We start from the raw sequence: 19,791 nt of genomic DNA, 5'->3' as shown, positions 1-19,791 counted from the left end.
TCATATCTGATAAACGTAACAATAATTATGAAATAGATAAATAAAGATCATAATCTTAGTGATCAAAGACGAATAATGGTGGAAAATGTTTTTAGTAGGGTTGGCGAAGTAGGCTTTGATTCGATGATAAATTAACATGAACCGCATTGATTATATGCAACACAGGACAAGCTAGTTAACCTAAATTTAAATTGATGACTTCAAACTGTTACTGAGAATTTCTCCATGGGTTGTTGTGGAAATTGTGATAAAATACATCATATCTGATAAACGTAACAATAATTATGAAATGGTGGAAAAGACTAATAATGGTGGAAAATGTTTTTAAGTAGGGTTGCAAAGGGTTGGAAACTGTCCGGTAAATTTCCGGACATTTCCCATGGGAAGTTAAGCCCTGGAATTTGGGGAATTTTGCTTAAATTCATCAAAACGTTAGCTTATAACAGTGATCTGTTTTTTGTGGGATACTTAAGGAAATTCTAGGTCTTGTGGCATATTTTGGTTAAACTATCCCCAATTCAATGGAATTTCAACCCTCTGCATGCACAGTGCACTCTTCCATCACATGTACAGCTGATTCTCAAGATCTTCCACACTAATGTGATGGTATTAGGCCCACACTACTACATTATCTGAGCCACGTACTATATGCTTTCTGGTAAGTTTTGATTATAATACTGGGTGGGGTGAATATATGTTGTGCCATATATAATTTTTTTGTTAACTAGTAAATAGTAGCCAAAATGTGTTTTAAATAATTTCTAACTTGTTAACAATTTCTGCTAGTTAGTTTTTCCTACCATGTGGGTTTTAGCTTGCTTGAGCCTGCTAAATGAGTGTTAATTCACCTGTTTCCATACATGTTTCATTTTAAAAGATTTTATCTCACAAAGGAGTTGTTTAATCTAACTGCTTAACTATTTATCTGTACATGGAAATATATTTAAAAACAATCTTTACAGGAAGATGCCACGGGCACTATCTGATGTGTGGAGACATTTCACTGCAGTGAATGTAGAAGGAAAAGCTGTGTACATTTTCAAATACTGTGCCAAATCATTATATGTGAAGAATGCAATAAAGATGCAGAATCTGACCAAGTACATAAAGTTTCCTCAGCGCTCACAACAAGCAACCTCTGACAAAAGTCCCTCTACTTCTATTCAAGGTGAAAATGATGAATCGGACACCTTATCGATAGCAACAGCTCATGGTGCTCCTGGAATCAGAAGTTGTTTTTTAACTCAATGGAGGAACGTAGTCAGAGAAATGCTGATGAATGTATTGCTCGAGCTGTGTATGCAACTGGTTCACCTCTGATGCTCACAGGCAATGTGTATTGGAAGAGATTTCTGAATGTTCTATGCCCAGCATACACCCCTCCAACCAGACATCCTTTATCTACTAATTTGCTGGATGCAGAGTTCAACAGAGTTCAATCGAAGGTCAAGCAAATCATAGAGAAAGCAGACTGTATTGCAATCATCTCTAATGGGTGGTCGAATGTTCGTGGGCAAGGAATAATTAACTACATCTCCACCCCTCAACCAGTATTCTACAAGAGCACAGCCACAAGTGACAACAGACACACCGGTGTCTACATTGCAGATGAGCTGAAGGCAGTAATCAATGACCTTGGACCACAGAAGGTATTTGCACTGGTGACCGACAATGCTGCGAACAAGAAGGCTGCTTGGTCTAAAGTGGAGGAGTCCTACCCTCACATCACACCCATTGGCTGTGCTGCTCATGCATTGAATCTGCTCCTCAAGGACATGGCACTGAAAACATTGGATACACACTACAAGAGAGCCAAGAAAATTGTTAGGTATGTGAAAGGTCATCAAGTTATAGCAGCAATCTACCTCACCAAGCAAAGTGAGAAGAATAAGAGCACCACATTGAAGCTGCCCAGCAACACCTGTTGGGGTGGTGTTGTCATCATGTTTGACAGTCTCCTGGAGGGGAAGGAGTCTCTCCAAGAAATGGCCATATGTCTGCTGATATGGATAGCCCCATCCAGAGGATCCTCCTGGATGTGTTTTGGGAGAGAGTGGTAAAGAAGCCTGAAACTCCTGAAACCTATAGCAGTAGCCATTGCACGGATTGAGGGAGACAATGCCATTCTGTCTGATGTTCAGACTGCTTGCAGATGTAAGAGAAGAAATCCGTACTGCCCTGCCCACTTCACTGATGCTCCAAGCAGAGGAAACTGCAGTTCTGAAATACATCAAAAAGCGTGAAGACTTCTGCCTGAAGCCAATTCACGCCACAGCGTACATGTTGGACCCCAAGTATGCTGGCAAGAGCATCCTGTCTGGTGCAGAGATCAACAAGTCCTATGGTGTCATCACTACAGTCTCGCCACCTTGGTCTGGAAGAGGGCAAGGTTCTTGGCAGTCTGGCGAAGTACACTTCCAAGCAAGGGCTTTGGGAAGGAGATGCAATATGGCAGTCGTGCCAACATATCTCATCAGCCACCTGGTGGAAGGGACTTTGTGGATCTGAGACTTTTTCCCGTTGCCTCCATCATCCTCCAAATCCCACCAACATCAGCCGCCTCAGAGCGCAACTGGTCCTTGTTTGGGAACACATACACCAAAGCACGCAACAGGCTGACCAATACAAGGGTTGAAAAATTGGTGGCCATCGTAGGCAAATTTGAGGCTTTTTGAGCCTGACAACGAGCCATCCTCAACAAGGTTGGAAAGTGACAGTGAAGATGCACATAATGAAAAAAAATCTACATTTTAAATGGTATTAATATTAATTTGCATACAGTTGAAGTCGGAAGTTTACATACACCTTAGCCAAATACATTTAAACTCAGCTTTTCACAATTCCTAGTAGAGAGAGTGATTTATTTCAGCTTTTATTTCTTTCATCACATTCCCAGTGAGTCAGAAGTTTACATACACTCAATTAGTATTTGGTAGCATTGCCTTTTAAATTGTTTAACTTGGGCCAAACGTTTCGGGTAGCCTTCCACATGCTTCCCACAATAATTTGGGTACATTTTGCCCATTCCTCCTGACAGAGCTGGTGTAACTGAGTCAGGTTTGTAGGCCTCCTTGCTCGCTCACGCTTTTTCAGTTTTGCCCACACGTTTTCTATAGGATTGAGATCAGGGCTTTGTGATGGCCACTCCAATACCTTGACTTTGTTGTCCTTAAGCTATTTTGTCACAACTTTGGAAGTATGCTTGGAGTCATTGTTCATTTGGAAGACCCATTTGTGACCAAGCTTTAACTTCCTGACTAATGTCTTGATCTTGCTTCAATATATCCACATAATTTTCCTGCCTCATTATGCCATCTATTTTGTGAAGTGCACCAGTCCCTCCTGCAGCAAAGCACCTCCCAATTTGTGGAGTGGTTCCCACGGAAAGTTTCCACCTCTGAATATTCCACAAAATGTGCAACACTAGTCAAGTGCCAGTTTCGTCACAATCACCCAGCACTTGTGGGGACTATTCAAGGAGAGTTGGGTTGAAAAATTAGGTTGTGATTAGGACAAAGTGAATTACTTTCCTGGAGGACTGGCTTGATTTGTGAGGATGACCACACAATCTATTGGTTTTCTACCCAACGTTGCAATGAAAATGTTGTGATCTTTTTAAACACAAGAGACCAGCAAAATGGATTTAAGAGTGTGGTGGTATAGCAGGAACAGCGGCATCTAGTGGTCAGAATTTGGTACTTTCCCACTACTTTATGGTAAATAATGCAAACGTTGATGACCTAATTTCTCTGAACATGCAAAGAATAAAATAAAAATCACCAGATTCACAGGGAATACATTACATGGTACTGTATGTAGAAGCAATACTCCAAGCCACAGTTTCTTACTACTTGTCAAAAATCAAGAACTGATACTGTATAGGCCTACAGGTTTTTAGTGTGTGATTGGCGTGAGGGGTCTGAGTGGCTTTTGGCTTCTTTTTTTCCCCCTCATGTCTTACTCACTGGTAGGAAGAAGTTTGGTCCAAATCTGATATTTTTATTTTATATTATCTGAATCCTCTAAATTTAAAATGGGCAATTTGGCTGCAATGAATTAGCTTAATTTCTCAGGGTTCAAATTCGGTTTCTGCAAAATCTTTCATGAGTGCTAATCGTGTCTATCTGAGATGGTGGTTGTCAAAAACCTCTCATGCTTTTTGAGGTGGAACGACCCAAGGGTCTTCTGATATCTCTTGTATGGGCATTTGTAAAGCTGTACTGTGTAAATGAGGTCAGGAGGTTTTTGTTGACTTCACATTGAGGGAAGTACTGAATAAGATGCATTCTAACCATGGTGATCATATTGAGGTCAATTCAAGGCTTTTGTTATGTTCTCACTATTAGGCTAATATGAGTGAAGTGGTCATGTGCATTTCTTGCGGAGTCATTTTTGCTGTTGCAGAACTAGTTACTCAGCATCAATATCAGTTGTCTCCTGTCATGGCTTATCGATAGGTTTAAGAGTGCTTATTTCCCATTGTTATGAAAAACTTTGGAGGTTACGTTTGTTTAGCCTAACTCCTCAAATCCTCAATCATTTTCTATAGCGTGCCTGCTCTTCTCAGGCAAAGCAGTATTAAGCGGAGAAATGGTGGAAGGAAACGGAACTCTAACCGTTCACAAACAGTGATCCTTCTGTGATTTTAGTGGCTGACTAGAATGAATGATACCCACAATGACCAGAGTTGAATTGGTCAGGATTTTAAGACTAGATAGTTTTTAAAACTCTAAATAAGTGTGTTACTGGTCTCTGCAGTGTTTGTATTATATTTTTCTTAATATTTTGTTTTCATTTCAGTTGTCTGTTTCCAGACAGATCTCCAGTCCCTGCGTTTACAGAGCTCCCCCTCCCCTCGGCCCCCCTTTAACATCACCCTGATGAAGACAGCGCGGGAAGCAGACCTGGAAGGTAACTTATGATAACAGAAGCACGACACACTCCACCACACTCACTCCTACGCCGTACTGTGGTCAGCTCAGCACACATGGTGCACTATATGCCCTATTCCTGCCTACACAATACATTGTAGAATTGTTTTATTAAAACTCATTTATTGTTAACATTTCGGTCCAAGACCTTTTTCAAGACAATGTGAGATTCACACATTGTTCTAGAATATAGAAATGTTTTTGCAAAAACGTCCTGCACTACAACGAGAAGCTTGGTAGTGGGAGTGATAACTCTCTTCTAAAGTGCACACAGTAGATTCACTTACAGTGCCTTCAGAAAGTATTCACACCACTTTACTTTTTCCACATTTTGTTGTTACAGCCTGAATTTAAAATGTATTTGTTTTTTCACTGGCCTACACACAATACCCCATAATGTCAAAGTGGAAAAGCTAAAATGTCTTGAGTCAAGTATTCAACCCCATTTGTTATGGCAAGCCTAAATAAGTTCAGGAGTACACATTTGCGTAACAAGTCACATATTAAGTTGCATGGACTCGGTGTTAAATAATAGTGTTTAACATGATTTTTGAATGACTATGTCATCTCTACCCTACACATACATTTATCTGTAAGGTCCCTCAGCTGAGCAGTGAATTTCAAACACAGATTCAACCACAAACACTAGGGAAGATTTCCAATGCCTTGCAAAGAAGGGCACCTATTGGTAGATGGGTAAAAAAAAGAAACAGACATTGAATATCCCTTTGAGCATTGTCGGGAAATTGTTGAGGGACATTTTTGCCTCTTCCCCCGCCCTCCTTTCTTCAGAGGAGCCTCCACAGGAGAATGGGGTTATCCAGACCAGCAAGGACCAGCACAGCTCCATCTCTCCGCCAGGCTCAACAGTGTCTGGGGCCCCGGACGACGAGCCCTTCTCTACATACTTTGAGGAGAAGGTGCCAATCCCAGAGGATGTCACCCAGGTACTGAGACCATTATATGGTGTATGACCTCACAGGGATTATTAACACAGAGCCCAGGGTCTATGACATCACAAGGAGTACTATGGTGCTTTCAAGACAACTCAGAACCTAAGAGTTAAAAATGTGCATATGTTTTTTTGTGTAGAGCTATCTATTGGTTGATTCTGATACTTTCCAAGTAGGAAACTCAAACATTTGACTTGGAAATATAAAGATGAGCTCTATTTCCAAGTTAAGTTTCTGAGTTGTTTTGAACGCGGCATTAACTTAGAGCCTATGGCATCAAAGGGCTTTCATGACCGCATAAGGACTATGACCTCAAAGTTCTTGAGTCATAGAGCCTATGGAATCACAAGCGTTATTATAACCTTGTGGCGAAATCCTGCACGGAGCCTTCACCGTGCGCTGCCACTTTAAGAGCGCATCAGCAGTAAGGAAGGAGGAAATAAAGACAGCTCGTTCAGCTCTTTGGGGGGGGGCTCTTGGGTGGCGAGACAGTTTGATTGTGTGTGCTATGCTGCAGAAGTTTTGTTTGTTTTCAGCGTGTGTAGTTTATAAAGTATATAACTCAATCATCGGTTTGACCGCGCTAGGTCGTGGTTGTTTTCATTTGGGACTGCGCCGGTTATGGATTGCATGGATTTATTGTTGCGAAGCTTTGACATACAAACCATCGGACGGTCAGACAGTACACCGGCACGCCTGAAGACCACAGCTAAGATCTCTCTTGTTCTCTTTCTCTCTTTCTCTTCCCTCTATCGTTCCAGTGCTTTACCCTGCAACAGACTCTCTATTTTTCAAATGCACTTCCCATTGAAGTTCATTAGAGCTGGACTATTATTGCCCTGCCAGAAGTATTTGGGTGGACATTATAGTTAAAAGTGAGGTTGCCTGCAAGTTGTGTATTGTTATTTGAACTGTATTGAGGTGGGGTGTACTAATGACATGTGGCCGAGAAAATTGTGGACATTTTTAAGGCCTTTGTTGTGTCTATGAACACCCCCCACATTCATACCCTCTGCACTCCTCCACTGGAAGATAATAGATTATTGCCAAACCTCTGTTGATGACTGGGTTCTTTCTTGTATGAAGTTGCTGCTAAATTGCTCTGCCATTATTATTATTATTATTATTATTATTATTATTGTATGAGGTATTCTTGTTGGGGTTACCCCTGTGCTGTGATGTGGGTTTTATAGGGTGTGTATTCTCTTTTCTCTCCACTGGCTATCTGGTAAACAGGCTACACTCTAGGCAGTCTCTTCTGCTGATGTGTGTGGGTCTGGTAGTGGTACTCTCTCTATTCTACTCTTATCCTTTCTGCATGGTTAATAGCTGCCTGGCGCCCGAACAAAATCTTTCTTTACCCCTCTCTAATAAATACCGCTACAACCTTACCAGGTATGACATCACAATGATTATTGAGTCATAGAGCCTATGATATCACAGGGATTATTACCTGTCTGACATCATAGAGATTATTATTACCTCAGTCCGTGACATCACAGGGCCTATGACCTCAGAGCCTATTACATTAAGTTTATGACCTGTATAAAGTGATATACACGAAGTTGCTTTGACTATAGAATAGTTTAGAAATTATGAATCATCCTATCTTCAATGACAGATAATACTTCATGCTAAGATTTATTTTCAGGCATTAATTGTGCTATTCGTGATTCTCTCGTTCAGATGTTCAGTTTCCGTAAACTCTGGGCCTTTACGGGTCCTGGTTTCTTGATGAGCATCGCCTATCTGGACCCAGGGAACATCGAGTCTGATCTACAGTCTGGAGCTAAAGCTGGCTTTAAGGTGAACACAGACACAACATCAGCCATGGGTGACCTTCACTCTCTAGCGGCAGGGGTACTATGCTCAAAAACTATGGCAAAAATGATTTCATCTGCAAAGTTCTATCTCCGTTTGACAGTGAAGATGTACTTTATTCCATTCAATTCTAGAATCAGCATACCCTGTTCCCTCTGGTCTTTTTGCTCTTGGTTATCTCTTTCACTGACTCATTTAATCCCATGTTTCATCACCATTGTACCGTTCTCCCTCTTTCAGCTCCTGTGGGTATTGTTAGGGGCCACCATCATCGGCCTCCTCTTGCAGAGGTTGGCTGCACGCCTGGGGGTTGTCACAGGGATGCACCTAGCAGAGGTCTGCAACCGCCAGTACCCTACTGTGAGTATCCCTCCCTCGCCTTACACTCCAGTTCTTCATACACAGTCTGGTATAACACCATATAAAAGGGTTTGGTTTTGTTTAATGTAATTGAATGTGGTTGCTGTGCGTGTTATATCCAGTCTTGTTATTCACACCTCCATCCCCTCCTCACTCCCAGGTTCCTCGTATTATCCTGTGGCTGATGGTGGAGCTGGCCATCATTGGCTCAGACATGCAGGAGGTCATTGGTTGTGCCATTGCCTTCAACCTCCTCTCTGTTGGCAGGTAGCTACAGTACCACCAGCCAGTGCCCAACTAGACAACAATGTACTACACTAAGAATCAAATCAAATTTTATTTGTCACATGCTTCGTAAATACGTGTAGACTAACAGTGAAATGCTTACTTACAGGACCTTCCCAACAATGCAGAGACAAACATATAAATAGTAGAAGAAATATAAAAATAATAACACAAGGAGTTTGCTATATACACAAGGTACCAGTACTGGGTCGATATGCAGGGGTACGAGGTAATTGAGGTAGATATGTATAGGTAGGGATAAAGTGACTAGTCAACGGGATAGATAATAAACAGTAACAGCAGCGTATGTGATGAGTCAAAAGAGATTAGTGCAAAAAGGGTCAATGCCGATATTCTGGGTAGCTATTAGTTCACTTTTGAACTATTTAGCAGTCTTCTAGCTTGGGAGTAGAAGCTGTTCAGGGTCCTGTTGGTTCCAGACCTGGAGCATCGGTACAACTTGCCATGCGGTAGCAGAGAGAACAGTCTGACTTGGGTGGTGGCAGGAGTATTTGACAATTTTTAGGGCCTTCCTCTGACACCGCTTGATCTAGAGGTCTTGGATGGCAGAGAGCTCGGCCCCAGTGATATACTGGGCCGTACGCACTACCCTCTGTAGCGTCTTGCGGTTGGATGCCAAACAGTTGCCATACCAAGCCGTGATGCAACCAGTCAAGATACTCTCAATGGTGCAGCTGTAGAACTTTTTGAGGATTTCAGGGCCCATGCCAAATCCTTTCAGCCTCCTGAGGGGGAAGAAGTGTTGTTATGCCCTCTTCACTATTGTGTTGATGTTTGTTGGCCATGATAGTTCCTTAGTGATGTGGACACCAAGGAACTTGAAGCTCTCGACCTGTTCCACAACAGCCCAGTGGATGGGGGCGTGCTCGGCCCTCCGTTTCCTGTAGTCCATAATCAGAGCCTCTGTCTTGCTGACGTTGAGGGAGAGGTTTTTGTCCTGGCACCACACTGCCAGGTCTCTGACGACCTCCCTGAGGCTGTCTCGTCATCGTCGGTGATCAGGCCTACCACTGTTGTCATCGGCAAACTTAATGATGGTGTTTGAGTCGTGCGCCATGCAGTCATCGGTGAACAGGGAGTACAGGAGGGGACTAAGCACTCATCCCTACGGTGCCCCTGTGTTGAGGGTCAGCGTGGCAGATGTGTTGTTGCCTACCCTCACCACCTGGGGGCGGCCCATCAAGAAGTCCAGGATCCAGTTTCAGAGGGAGGTGTTTAATCCCAGGGTCCTTAGCTTAGTTATGAGCTTGAAGGGCACAATGGTGTTGAATACTGAGTTGTAGTCAATGAACAGCATTCTCACATAGGTATTCCTTTTATCCAGGTGTGAAAGGGCAGTGTGGAGTGCAATAGAGATTGTGTTATCTGTTGGGGTGGTATGCGAATTGGAGTGGGTCCAGGGTGTCTGGGATGATGATGTTGATGTGAGTCATGACCAGCCTTTCAAATATTTCATGGCTACAGATGTGAGTGCTACGGGGCAATAGCCATTTAGACAGGTTACCTTGGTGTTCTTGGGCACAGGGACTATGGTGGACATGTAGGTATTACAGACTGGGTCAGGGAGATGTTGAAAATGTCAGTGAAGACACCAGCTGGTCAGTGCATGCTCTGAGTACGCATCCTGGTGATGCTTCTGGCCCTGTGGCCTTGTGAATGTTAACCTGTTTAAAGGTCTGACTCACATCGGCTACGGAGAGCGTGATCACACAGTCATCCGGAACAGATGGTGCTCTCATGCATAGTTGAGTGTTGCTAGCTTCGAAGCGCGCATAGTTGGTATTTAGCTCGTCTGGTAGGCTCGCGTCACTGGACAGCTCGCGGCTGGGTTTCCCTTTGTCAGTGCATTCGGAAAGTATTCAGACCCCTTGACCTTTTCCACAATTTGTTATGTTACAGCCTTATTCTGAAATGGATGAAATAAAATCATCAATCTACACACAATACCCCATAATGACAAAGCCAAAACAGGTTTTTAGATATTTTTGCACATTTATAAGAAACAGAAATACCTTACTTACATAAGCATTCAGACCCTTTGCTATGAGACTCGAAATTGAGCTCGGGTGCATCCTGTTTCCATTGATCATCCTTGAAATGTTTCTACAATTTGATTGGAGTCCACCTGTGGTAAATTCAATTGATTGAACATGATTTGGAAAGGCACACATCTGTCTATATAAGACAGGATTGTGTCGAGGCACAGATCTGGGGAAGGGTACCAAAAAATGTCTGCAGCATTGAAGGTACCCAAGAACACAGTGGCCTCCATCATTCTTACATGGAAGAAGTTTGGAACCACCAAGACTCTTCCTAGAGCTGGCCGCCCGGCCAAACTGAGCAATCATGGGGAGAAGGGCCTTGGTTAGGGAGGTGAACAAGAACCCAATGGTCACTCTGACAGAGCTCCAGAGTTCCTCTGTGGAGATGGGTGAACCTTCCAGAAGGACAACCATCTCTGCAGCACCACCAATCAGGCCTTTATGCTAGAGTGGCAAGACGGAAGCCACTCCTCAGTAAAAGGCACATGACACCCCGCTTGGAGTTTGCCAAAAAGGATCTAAAGGACTCTCAGACCATGATAAACAAGATTCTCTGTTCTGATGAAAACAAGATTGAACTCTTTGGCCTGAATATCAAGCATCACGTCTGGAGGACTAGTCAGGATTGAGGGAAAGCTGAACGGAGTAAAGTACAGAGAGATCTTTGATGAAAACCTTCTCCAGAGCGCTCAGGACCTCCGACTGGGGTGAAGGTTCACCTTCCAACAGGTCAACAACCCTAAACACACAGCCAAGACAATGCAGGAGTGGCTTCAGAAGAAGTCTCTGAATGTTCTTGAGTGGCCCAGCCAGAGCCCGGACTTGAACCCGATCGAACATCTCTGGAGAGACCTGAAAATAGTTGTGCAGCTATGCTCACCATCCAACCTGATAGAGCTTGAGAGGATCTGCAGAGACGAATGTGAGAAACTCCCCAAATACAGGTGTTCCAAGCCTGTAGCGACATACCCAAGAAGACTCGAGGCTGTAATCGCTGCCAAAGGTTCTTCAACAAAGTACTGAGTGAAGGGTCTGAATACTTATGTAAATGTTACATTTCAGTTTTAGATTTTTAATGCTTTTGCAAAATATCCTAAAAAACAGTTTTTGCTATGTCATTATGGGGTATTGTGCGTAGATTGATGGGGGGGGGAAACGATTTAACCCATTTTAGAATAAGGCTGTAACATAACAAAAAACGTGGCAAAAGTCAAAGGGTCTGAATGCACTGTATGACCTTTGTTCAAAAGTAGTGCACAACATAGGGAATATATTCAAAAGTGGAGATACAGACATGCAGTGACTTTTGGGATGTAGACATAGACATAAAACAGCTGCTCTAGAGGTCAATGTATTGGGCTCAAACTAACATTGTTGTTTGCCATCTACCAGGATTCCACTTTGGGGAGGTGTCCTCATCACCATCATTGACACCTTTGTGTTCCTCTTTCTAGATAAATATGGTGAGTGTTTCTTTGGCGCACACCAAGATGTGTATGTGATTTAATGGTCCTTAGGTACAGGTGTGTATCAATTTCTGTCTGGGTGTGTTTCAATGTGATTTTCAACTTTTGTTTTTTTAGGCCTGAGAAAACTTGAAGCCTTCTTTGGGTTTCTCATCACAATCATGGCTGTAAGCTTTGGGTATGAGGTAAGAACAAGTTTTTCTCTGTATTGATCATTAACACTTTCCAACTTCTCCCATAGACCTGGCAGCTGGTTTGATAATATATAGCGTAGCTTTGATAAAATTTGGTAGGTTTTTGTTTCTGCGTGTGTGTATCTGACTGTCATTTCTTGTATGTGCCTATAGTATGTGATGGTGCGTCCGGACCAGGGGGAGCTGCTCAAGGGGATGTTTCTGCCGTACTGTGAGGGCTGTGGTCCTGCCCAGATGGAGCAGGCTGTGGGCATCGTAGGAGCCGTCATCATGCCCCACAACATCTACCTGCACTCAGCTCTCGTCAAGGTAGGTTTCTTGCATTATGACATGGTACAGGGGAGTCAAAGACCTGCTTTGACATAGTATGGACCCTCAGATCCTCAGTTATACAGCTGCACCATTGAGAGCATCTTGACTGGCTGCATCACCGCTTGGTATGGCAACTGTGGCATCCGACCGCAAGGCACTAGTGCAAGACTTTCACTGACATCGTACAGGGGAGCTAAATGCCTTTACTGTGACAGTACAGTTTAGTCAAATAAGTAATTGGGACATAGTACAAGAAATCAGACCTTCACTATGACTTAAGACCAAACAAGGGCCAACCGAAATTTGACTTCCGTTTTTAACCCAACGCCTCCGAAAGACAGACATACATACACATAGGCTTACATAAGGGTCTTTCTATAAATAATGGGGCCAATGTGTGACATTGGGATCAACATTTGAAATGCTTTGAAACGTAAATAAAAAAGATTTTCATGCAGTTCCACATGTGTACTTAGAGGAATGAATATATGCAAATTGAACCATAACTCCAGCTATACAACAACATAGGTCTAGGACTATACTTCCTTTAAGCCGGGTTCATACAGACATTGATAAGTCAAATTCAAGGACTTTCAGGGACTTTTTAAAATACTTAATTGTAATTTTCAAGGACCTCAATGTCATATAATTGTACATATAGGGCCTAATACAGACCCCCCCCCCAAAAAAAAAAAAAAACATGCAAGAAGTGTCAGAAAAAGTAGGCCATTATCACTTTAAGAATAATGCATTTTGTAGGCCTTGCCAATGCATTGATATTCAAATTATTATTGCATTCTAAAATATGTGAGAATAATGTGGACATTGCCTGATGAAATAGATTGGATGCATGCATTTTTTTCCTTGTAGACTATGGCAGACGCAGGCACACATAAAAAGCCATGAATAGCGGTAGCATTAATCTCACCATTTTTAATCTCACCGTCGCTGTTTTTATAATGAGAAAGTGACCAAAAACCAGGTTGCTTTTTTTTTATGGAAGGATTTGTATGGAAAGCCAAGTTGAAGCCAACATTAGATGTTGTTGTCCTCATAATAACCGCACATGGTTTTACCTCAACAGAGTAGAGTAACACCCTTCAATTAAAGTAGCGGGAAACAAACAAAAGTGGCCACATCTCTCACAAAAACAGATAAAAAATGAAATCACATAATTATAAGGGTGTTAATTATGACTTATAAATTGGCTACAATAATTACAAGGACTTTTCAAGCACCAAATTGAGGAAATGTCTGATTTAAAGTTGGCCTATTCGAGTATTTTAATTTCTGAGCTTCAAATTCAAGTTCAAGTTGTCGTCTTCAAGCCCCTCGTATTGTTTAAATTGCAGGTGTAACATGGAAAACAAAATGTATTTGTCATGTTATTTAATTACCAGAACATCTTGTGAATAAGCCCACTGAACAAAAATATAAATCAACATGTAAAGTTTTGGTCCCATGTTTCATGAACTGAAATAAAAGATCCCAGAAATGTTCCATATGCACATCCCTTTTAGTGAGCATTTGTACTTTGACAAAAATAATCCATCCACCTTACAGGTGTGGCATATCAAGAATCTGATTTAAACAGCATGATCATTGCACAGGTGCACCTTGTGCTGGGGACAATAAAAGGCCACTCTAAAATGTGAAGATGTCTCAGGTTTTGAGGGAGCTTGTAATTGGCATGCTGACTGCAGGAATGTCCACCAGAGCTGTAGCCAGATCATTTAATGTTCATTTCTCTACCATAAGCCGCCTCCAACGTCATTTTAGAGAATTTGGCAGTACGTCCAACAGGCCTCTCACCCGCAGACCCACGTGTATGGCGTCGTGTGGGCGAGCGGTTTACTGATGTCAACACTGTGAACAGAGTGCCCCATGGTGGTGGTGGGTTTATGGTATGGGCAGGCATAAGCTACGGACAACAAACATAATTGCATTTTATTGATGGCAATTTGAATGCACAGAAATAACGTGATGAGATCCTGGGGCTATTTGTGGGGACCTTTGTTTTAAGGTATCCGTGACCAACCAATGCTTATTTCTATTCCCAGTCATGTGAAATCCATAGATTAGGGCCTAATGAATTTATTTCCTCATATGAAATGTAACTCAGTAAAACCTTTTGAAATTATTGCATGTTGCATTTATATATTTGTTCAGTATAATTTGTCATTATATCCAGAATAAATCATAGGAACAGTGTTTGGTTTTGCTCAATATTCTATCCCAGTGGATCCCAAACTGTGCGGCGGGTTAAAGGAACTCTGTCCGCGGAAATCAACATTTTTCCATTTACATCTAAGAGGTTAAAGGAACTCAGTCTGGCTTTAAACTTACTCTTGAAAGTTTTAGTAGTAGATTGCACAAGGTATAATTTTGAAAATGGAATCAGTTCCTCTTATCATGTCAGTCATTGCAGACCTTGGAGAGCTATTTATAACTTGTCAGAAATGTCCAGATTAACTGGCCCATGTCAGCTAACGTTTTTTTAGACCATAGATATTGGTGCAATTTTTTTGTCACTTTTAGTCACACATTAGACATGGCAACATGTATTGAATTGCAAGAACTTGATTTGCACCCCATGACAAAATGTGTAGCTTTAACCTGAAAAATCCTCTCCACCAACAAGAGGGGTGTGAAGAGTTTGTGTCATGAACAGTGCTTTTACCCATATAAATATGCGTTACTTGTGCTCAGCGGGGGTGCAGGATGTTTCCCAATGCGGTAAGGGATGTCCCGAGTGTTAAAGTTTGGGAACTCCTGGTCTATCCTACTGTCAGGTTCTAATTATCAGAGTAAGAACTCGACGGACACTATGAAAGCTTAAACCAAATGTATTCTTCCCAAAGGATCGAACAGCTGAATCGAAAAAAGACATGGTTACAATAGTGGTGGTATATGTACCCCACTTTGGGTGGAGTCTCCTCCTTCTCGCTAAACATTGCATCTTTATTACTAGGTAGGAAACTAAGTGATACGGGAAATAAACGGTTCCTCTTCCCTTAACCTGACCTGACCTCGACCCCCTCATCCACGACTCTCTCCCCTTATCAGTACTGCCACGTGTGACCGTTTACCCTGCACTCAGCCCCTCCCTCCCACCCACCATAACCCTTCATCCTACAGACAACTCATGGTGTAAACCCTCAGCTATTGCACCCCTCATGTCTCTATTAGATCTAATGATTAATAATAGTTAAGCTCAGAAATCCAAACCCATCACTACACAATTGCACACAGCAGACTCATATGAAAACATGAACTCATTACCTTGATGCGTTCTCTGTTAAATCTAACGAGATGCTTCTGTAAATCAAGCAGACAACAACAGATCAACATCAATTTGCTAGGGATATTTCGAGCCAACGTAGAACCAGGCACAACTGTCTTCACTTGCGTAATGAATGAGACTACTAAATATTCTGGACCAGTGGTTCCCAAACTTTTTATAGTCCCGTACCCCTTCAAACATTCAACCTCCAGCTGCGTACCCCCTCTAGCACCAGGGTCAGCGCACTCTCAAATGTTGTTTTTTGCCATCATTGTAAGCATGCCACACACACACACTTTACATTAATTAAACATAAGAATGAGTGTGAGTTTGTCACAACCCGGCTCGTGGGAAGTGACAAAAAGCTCTTATAGGACCAGGGCACAAATAATAATATAATAATAATCAATAATTTTCCTCTTTATTTAGCCATCTTACATATAAAACTTTATTTGTTAATCGAAAATTGTGAATAACTCAATACAGGTTAATGAGAAGGGTGTGCTTGAAAGGATGCACATAACTCTGCAATGTTGGGTTGTATTAGAGAGAGTCTTAAATCATTTTCCACACACAGTCTGTGCCTGTTAGTTTTCATGCTAGTGAGGGCTGAGAATCCACTCTCACATAGGTATGTGGTTGCAAAGGGCATCAGTGTCTTAACAGCGCGATTTGCCAAGGCAGGATACTCTGAGCGCAGCCCAATCCTGAAATCTGACAGTGGCTTCCGATTTAAAATACATTTTCACAGAATCGCTTGTTGCAATTTCGATGAGGCTCTCTTGTTCAGATATCGGTAAGTGGACAGGAGGCAGGGCATGAAAGGGATAACGAATCCAGTTGTTTGTATCGTCTGTTTCGGGAAAGTACCTGCGTAATTGCGTACCCAGCTCACTCAGGTGCTTCGCTATATCACATTTGACATTGTCCGTAAGCTTGTTCATTTGCCCACAAAAAAATAATTAAATGATGGAAAGACCTGTGTGTTGTTCTTGTTAATGCAGACAGAGAAGAGCTCTAACTTCTTAATCTTAGGCTCAATTTTGTCCCGCACATTGAATATAGTTGCGGAGAGTTCATGTAATCCTATATTCAGATCATTCAGGTGAGAAAAAACATCACCCAGATAGGCCAGTCGTGTGAGAATCTCGTCATCATGCAAGCGATCAGACAAGTGAAAATGATGGTCAGTGTAGAAAACTTTAAGCTTGTCTCTCAATTTAAAAAAAACGTGTCAATACTTTGCCCCTTGATAACCAGCGCACTTCTGTATGTTGTAAAAGCGTTACATGATCGCTGCCCATATCATTGCATAGTGCAGAAAATACACAAGAATTCAGGGGCCTTGCTTTAACAAAGTTAACCAATTTCACTGTAGTGTCCAAAACGTATTTCAAGCTGTCAGGCATTCCTTTGGCAGCAAGAGCCTCTCGGTGGATGCTGCAGTGTACCCAAGTGGCGTCGGGAGCAACTGCTTGCACGGGCGTTACCACTCCACTATGTCTCCGTGTCATGGATTTTGCACCATCAGTACAGATACCAACACAACTTGACCACCAAAGTCCATTTGATGTCACAAAGCTATCCAGTACTTTAAAATGATCCTCTCCTGTTGTCCTGGTTTCCAGTGGTTTGCAGAAGAAGATGTCTTCCTTAACTGACCCCCCATAAACGTAACGGACATATACCAGGAGCTGTGCCAGGCCCGCCACGTCTGTTGACTTATCCAGCTTTAACGCATAGAATTCACTGGCTTGTATGCTAAGCAGTAATTGTTTCAAAACATCTCCTGCCATGTCACTGATGTGTTGTGAAACAGTGTTGTTTGATGAAGTCATTGTCTGTATAGTTATTGTCCCAGATGTCTTGTAATCCTGCTGCAGCAGGAATAATTAAGTCCTCCACAATAGAATGGGGCTTTCCTGTCCTAGCCACTCGGTAGATCACCATATAAGATGCTTCTAGCCCCTTCTTATTAATGGTATCTGTTGCTTTTATACATGTCTTACTACTTGAAAGTCGCCTTAATTCTCGCTCCAAAAACTTCCGTGGCTTATTTTTCAAATTGACATGTTTTGTTTCTAAATGTCTGCGCAAGAGTGAAGGTTTCATTGAGTTGTGAGAGTACTTTTGCACATAGGAAAGGCACTACTCCCAATATAAGTAAGAGCGTCTGCTAAATGACTTAAATGTAATGTAAATGTAAAGTAAATCAATGTAGTTCTCATCATATTTGCGCCTCTTTGTTGGTCCAACGTCCTTGTCTGTTGTTTGGTGCTTTCCCGGGTAAGGGGGCAGTAGCTCTTCGGCTGCATCAGATTCACAACTGTCAGTGTCCATGCTAGCTGGGCTAACAACACATGTAGAATTACTGATGCTAGCATTGGATGTGCTCGTGGAAGCAGAATAACTTGTGTCGTCGACAGGTGCAGGTGTAGTACTGCTGGTCGTAGCAGTACTACCAGTAGAGCTGGTATGTGTCTCTATGGATGCGGGCCTTTTTGTTTTTACCATTTATCAGTTTTCAAGCAAACAGAATGAGCAGCAGCTACGTTTGGAATTCCCGCGAGAGAGTAACGGTTTAATGTGATTTGATGTTAATTATTGGACTAGGCTACCTGTATTTGACATTGTGTTATTTCGCTCAACACTGGATGGTTTAATTTTATTTTTGGCAGTGAAACGAGGCTACTCAGGCGAGGAAAAAATAACTAATCCAAATGTATAGACCCGTTGGAAAATATAAATTGACTGTTTGAAAATGTGAATCACGTTTTTATTTGGCGTACCCCCGACGGCAACTGGGGTACCCCCGTTTGAGAATACCGTTTCTGGACATTCCTCGCAAACACTTTTTTTCCCAGCACTTGGGCTGGTGTTGCATCACATGTGCCATCACAACAGCTGTTTGTCTCTTGATTGTCATTTGGAAAATTCCTTCTTGGATCAGATGATGTGAAAATATCACGACTTAACTAATCAGCTGGACACCAAATGCATAATTATTGAAGAACCACGTTAATGACAGCATCGATTTAGGTTTTAAACATCAAGGTAAGGTGACTCTTTTGGTTAGAAGCATTTGATTTTGCAATCGCATACGTTATTTTGAATTTGTGTGCCCATGAAAACTGGGATTTGATACCAGCAACCCTCCAGTTTGCCAGCTCACTTCCTGCCTCCGGTTGCTGGCTCTCCTCTCTAGGCTACCTGCCGCCCCAGAGCCATCATAGACCTTCACTATGACATATACAATATTAGTGAATACATTTTGACAATAATTGGAACAGAATCATTGCCCAATTTTTGGGGCAAACAACCTGAAAGTCCAATGTCACAGCAATTGTGATTTTATATTTTAATTAATTTGAATGAAATTTTATCGTCTAGTCTCGGTCAATAGATCGTGGGAACAAGAAGGAGGTGAAGGAGGCCAACAAATACTACTTCATCGAGTCGACTATCGCTCTCTTCATCTCCTTTCTCATCAACGTCTTCGTTGTAGCAGTGTTTGCCGAGGCCTTCTACGAGAAAACCAACATTGAAGTGGTGAGTATAACGACTAACCAGACCCAGCATGTCATCTTATGTCTCAGAATGTAACACTCCGTTACAGAAGTTTTATTTAAGCAATAAGGCACGAGGAGGAGTGGTATATGGCCAATATACCACGGTTAAGTTCTAATGCACGATGCAACACGGAGTGGCTGGACACAGCCCTTAGTCGTGGTATATTGGCCATATATTACAAACCTCCGATGTGCCTTATTACTATTATAAACTGGTTACCAACCTAATTAGAAGAGTGAAAATAACTTTTGTCATACTCGTGTTATACGGTCTGATATACCACGGCTGTAAGCCAATCAGCATTCAGGGCTCAAACCATCCAGTTTATAAATAGTAATATAGCATGGCCAGTATGGCACCTCTAAATCAGTGACGTCCTTTGTTTGTGATGTGCTGCTGCTCTTCTCTGTGTGTCACAGAATGCAATGTGCAATGCATCAGACAGTCCACACACAGACCTCTTCCCCCTGGACAACAGCAGGCTACAGGTGGACATCTACAAGGGGGTACGTCTTTAATGGATTAACAACAGTCTACATAACTTCCTGTGATA

At 42.2% G+C, this 19,791-nt stretch overlaps 1 protein-coding gene across 3 annotated transcripts in view; it reads left to right on the top strand.

The window, feature by feature from the left end:
- Positions 1 to 19,791, top strand: part of LOC139561393 (natural resistance-associated macrophage protein 2-like) — a 46,386-nt gene that overhangs the window by 17,189 nt on the left and 9,406 nt on the right. For 2 of the 3 annotated variants that reach the window (XR_011672124.1, XM_071378451.1), the window contains exons 2-11: positions 4,815 to 4,911; positions 5,724 to 5,878; positions 7,571 to 7,690; positions 7,946 to 8,065; positions 8,226 to 8,332; positions 11,806 to 11,876; positions 11,997 to 12,064; positions 12,227 to 12,382; positions 19,059 to 19,217; positions 19,658 to 19,744. Coding sequence is in view for 2 of the 3 variants with exons in the window: in XM_071378451.1 (XP_071234552.1) it covers positions 4,815 to 4,911; positions 5,724 to 5,878; positions 7,571 to 7,690; positions 7,946 to 8,065; positions 8,226 to 8,332; positions 11,806 to 11,876; positions 11,997 to 12,064; positions 12,227 to 12,382; positions 19,059 to 19,217; positions 19,658 to 19,744 (1,140 nt within the window). In the remaining variant the exon portion in view is untranslated. Of the gene's footprint in view, positions 1 to 4,800; positions 4,912 to 5,723; positions 5,879 to 7,570; positions 7,691 to 7,945; positions 8,066 to 8,225; positions 8,333 to 11,805; positions 11,877 to 11,996; positions 12,065 to 12,226; positions 12,383 to 19,058; positions 19,218 to 19,657; positions 19,745 to 19,791 lie in introns of all 3 variants that reach the window. The other variant, XM_071378459.1, reaches the window with a different exon arrangement.

Source organism: Salvelinus alpinus, chromosome 2 (assembly GCF_045679555.1).
Source record: "Salvelinus alpinus chromosome 2, SLU_Salpinus.1, whole genome shotgun sequence".
NCBI lineage: Eukaryota > Metazoa > Chordata > Actinopteri > Salmoniformes > Salmonidae > Salvelinus > Salvelinus alpinus.
The sequence above is the reverse complement of the archived record's forward strand: the minus strand, read 5'-3'. Positions and strand labels throughout refer to the sequence as shown.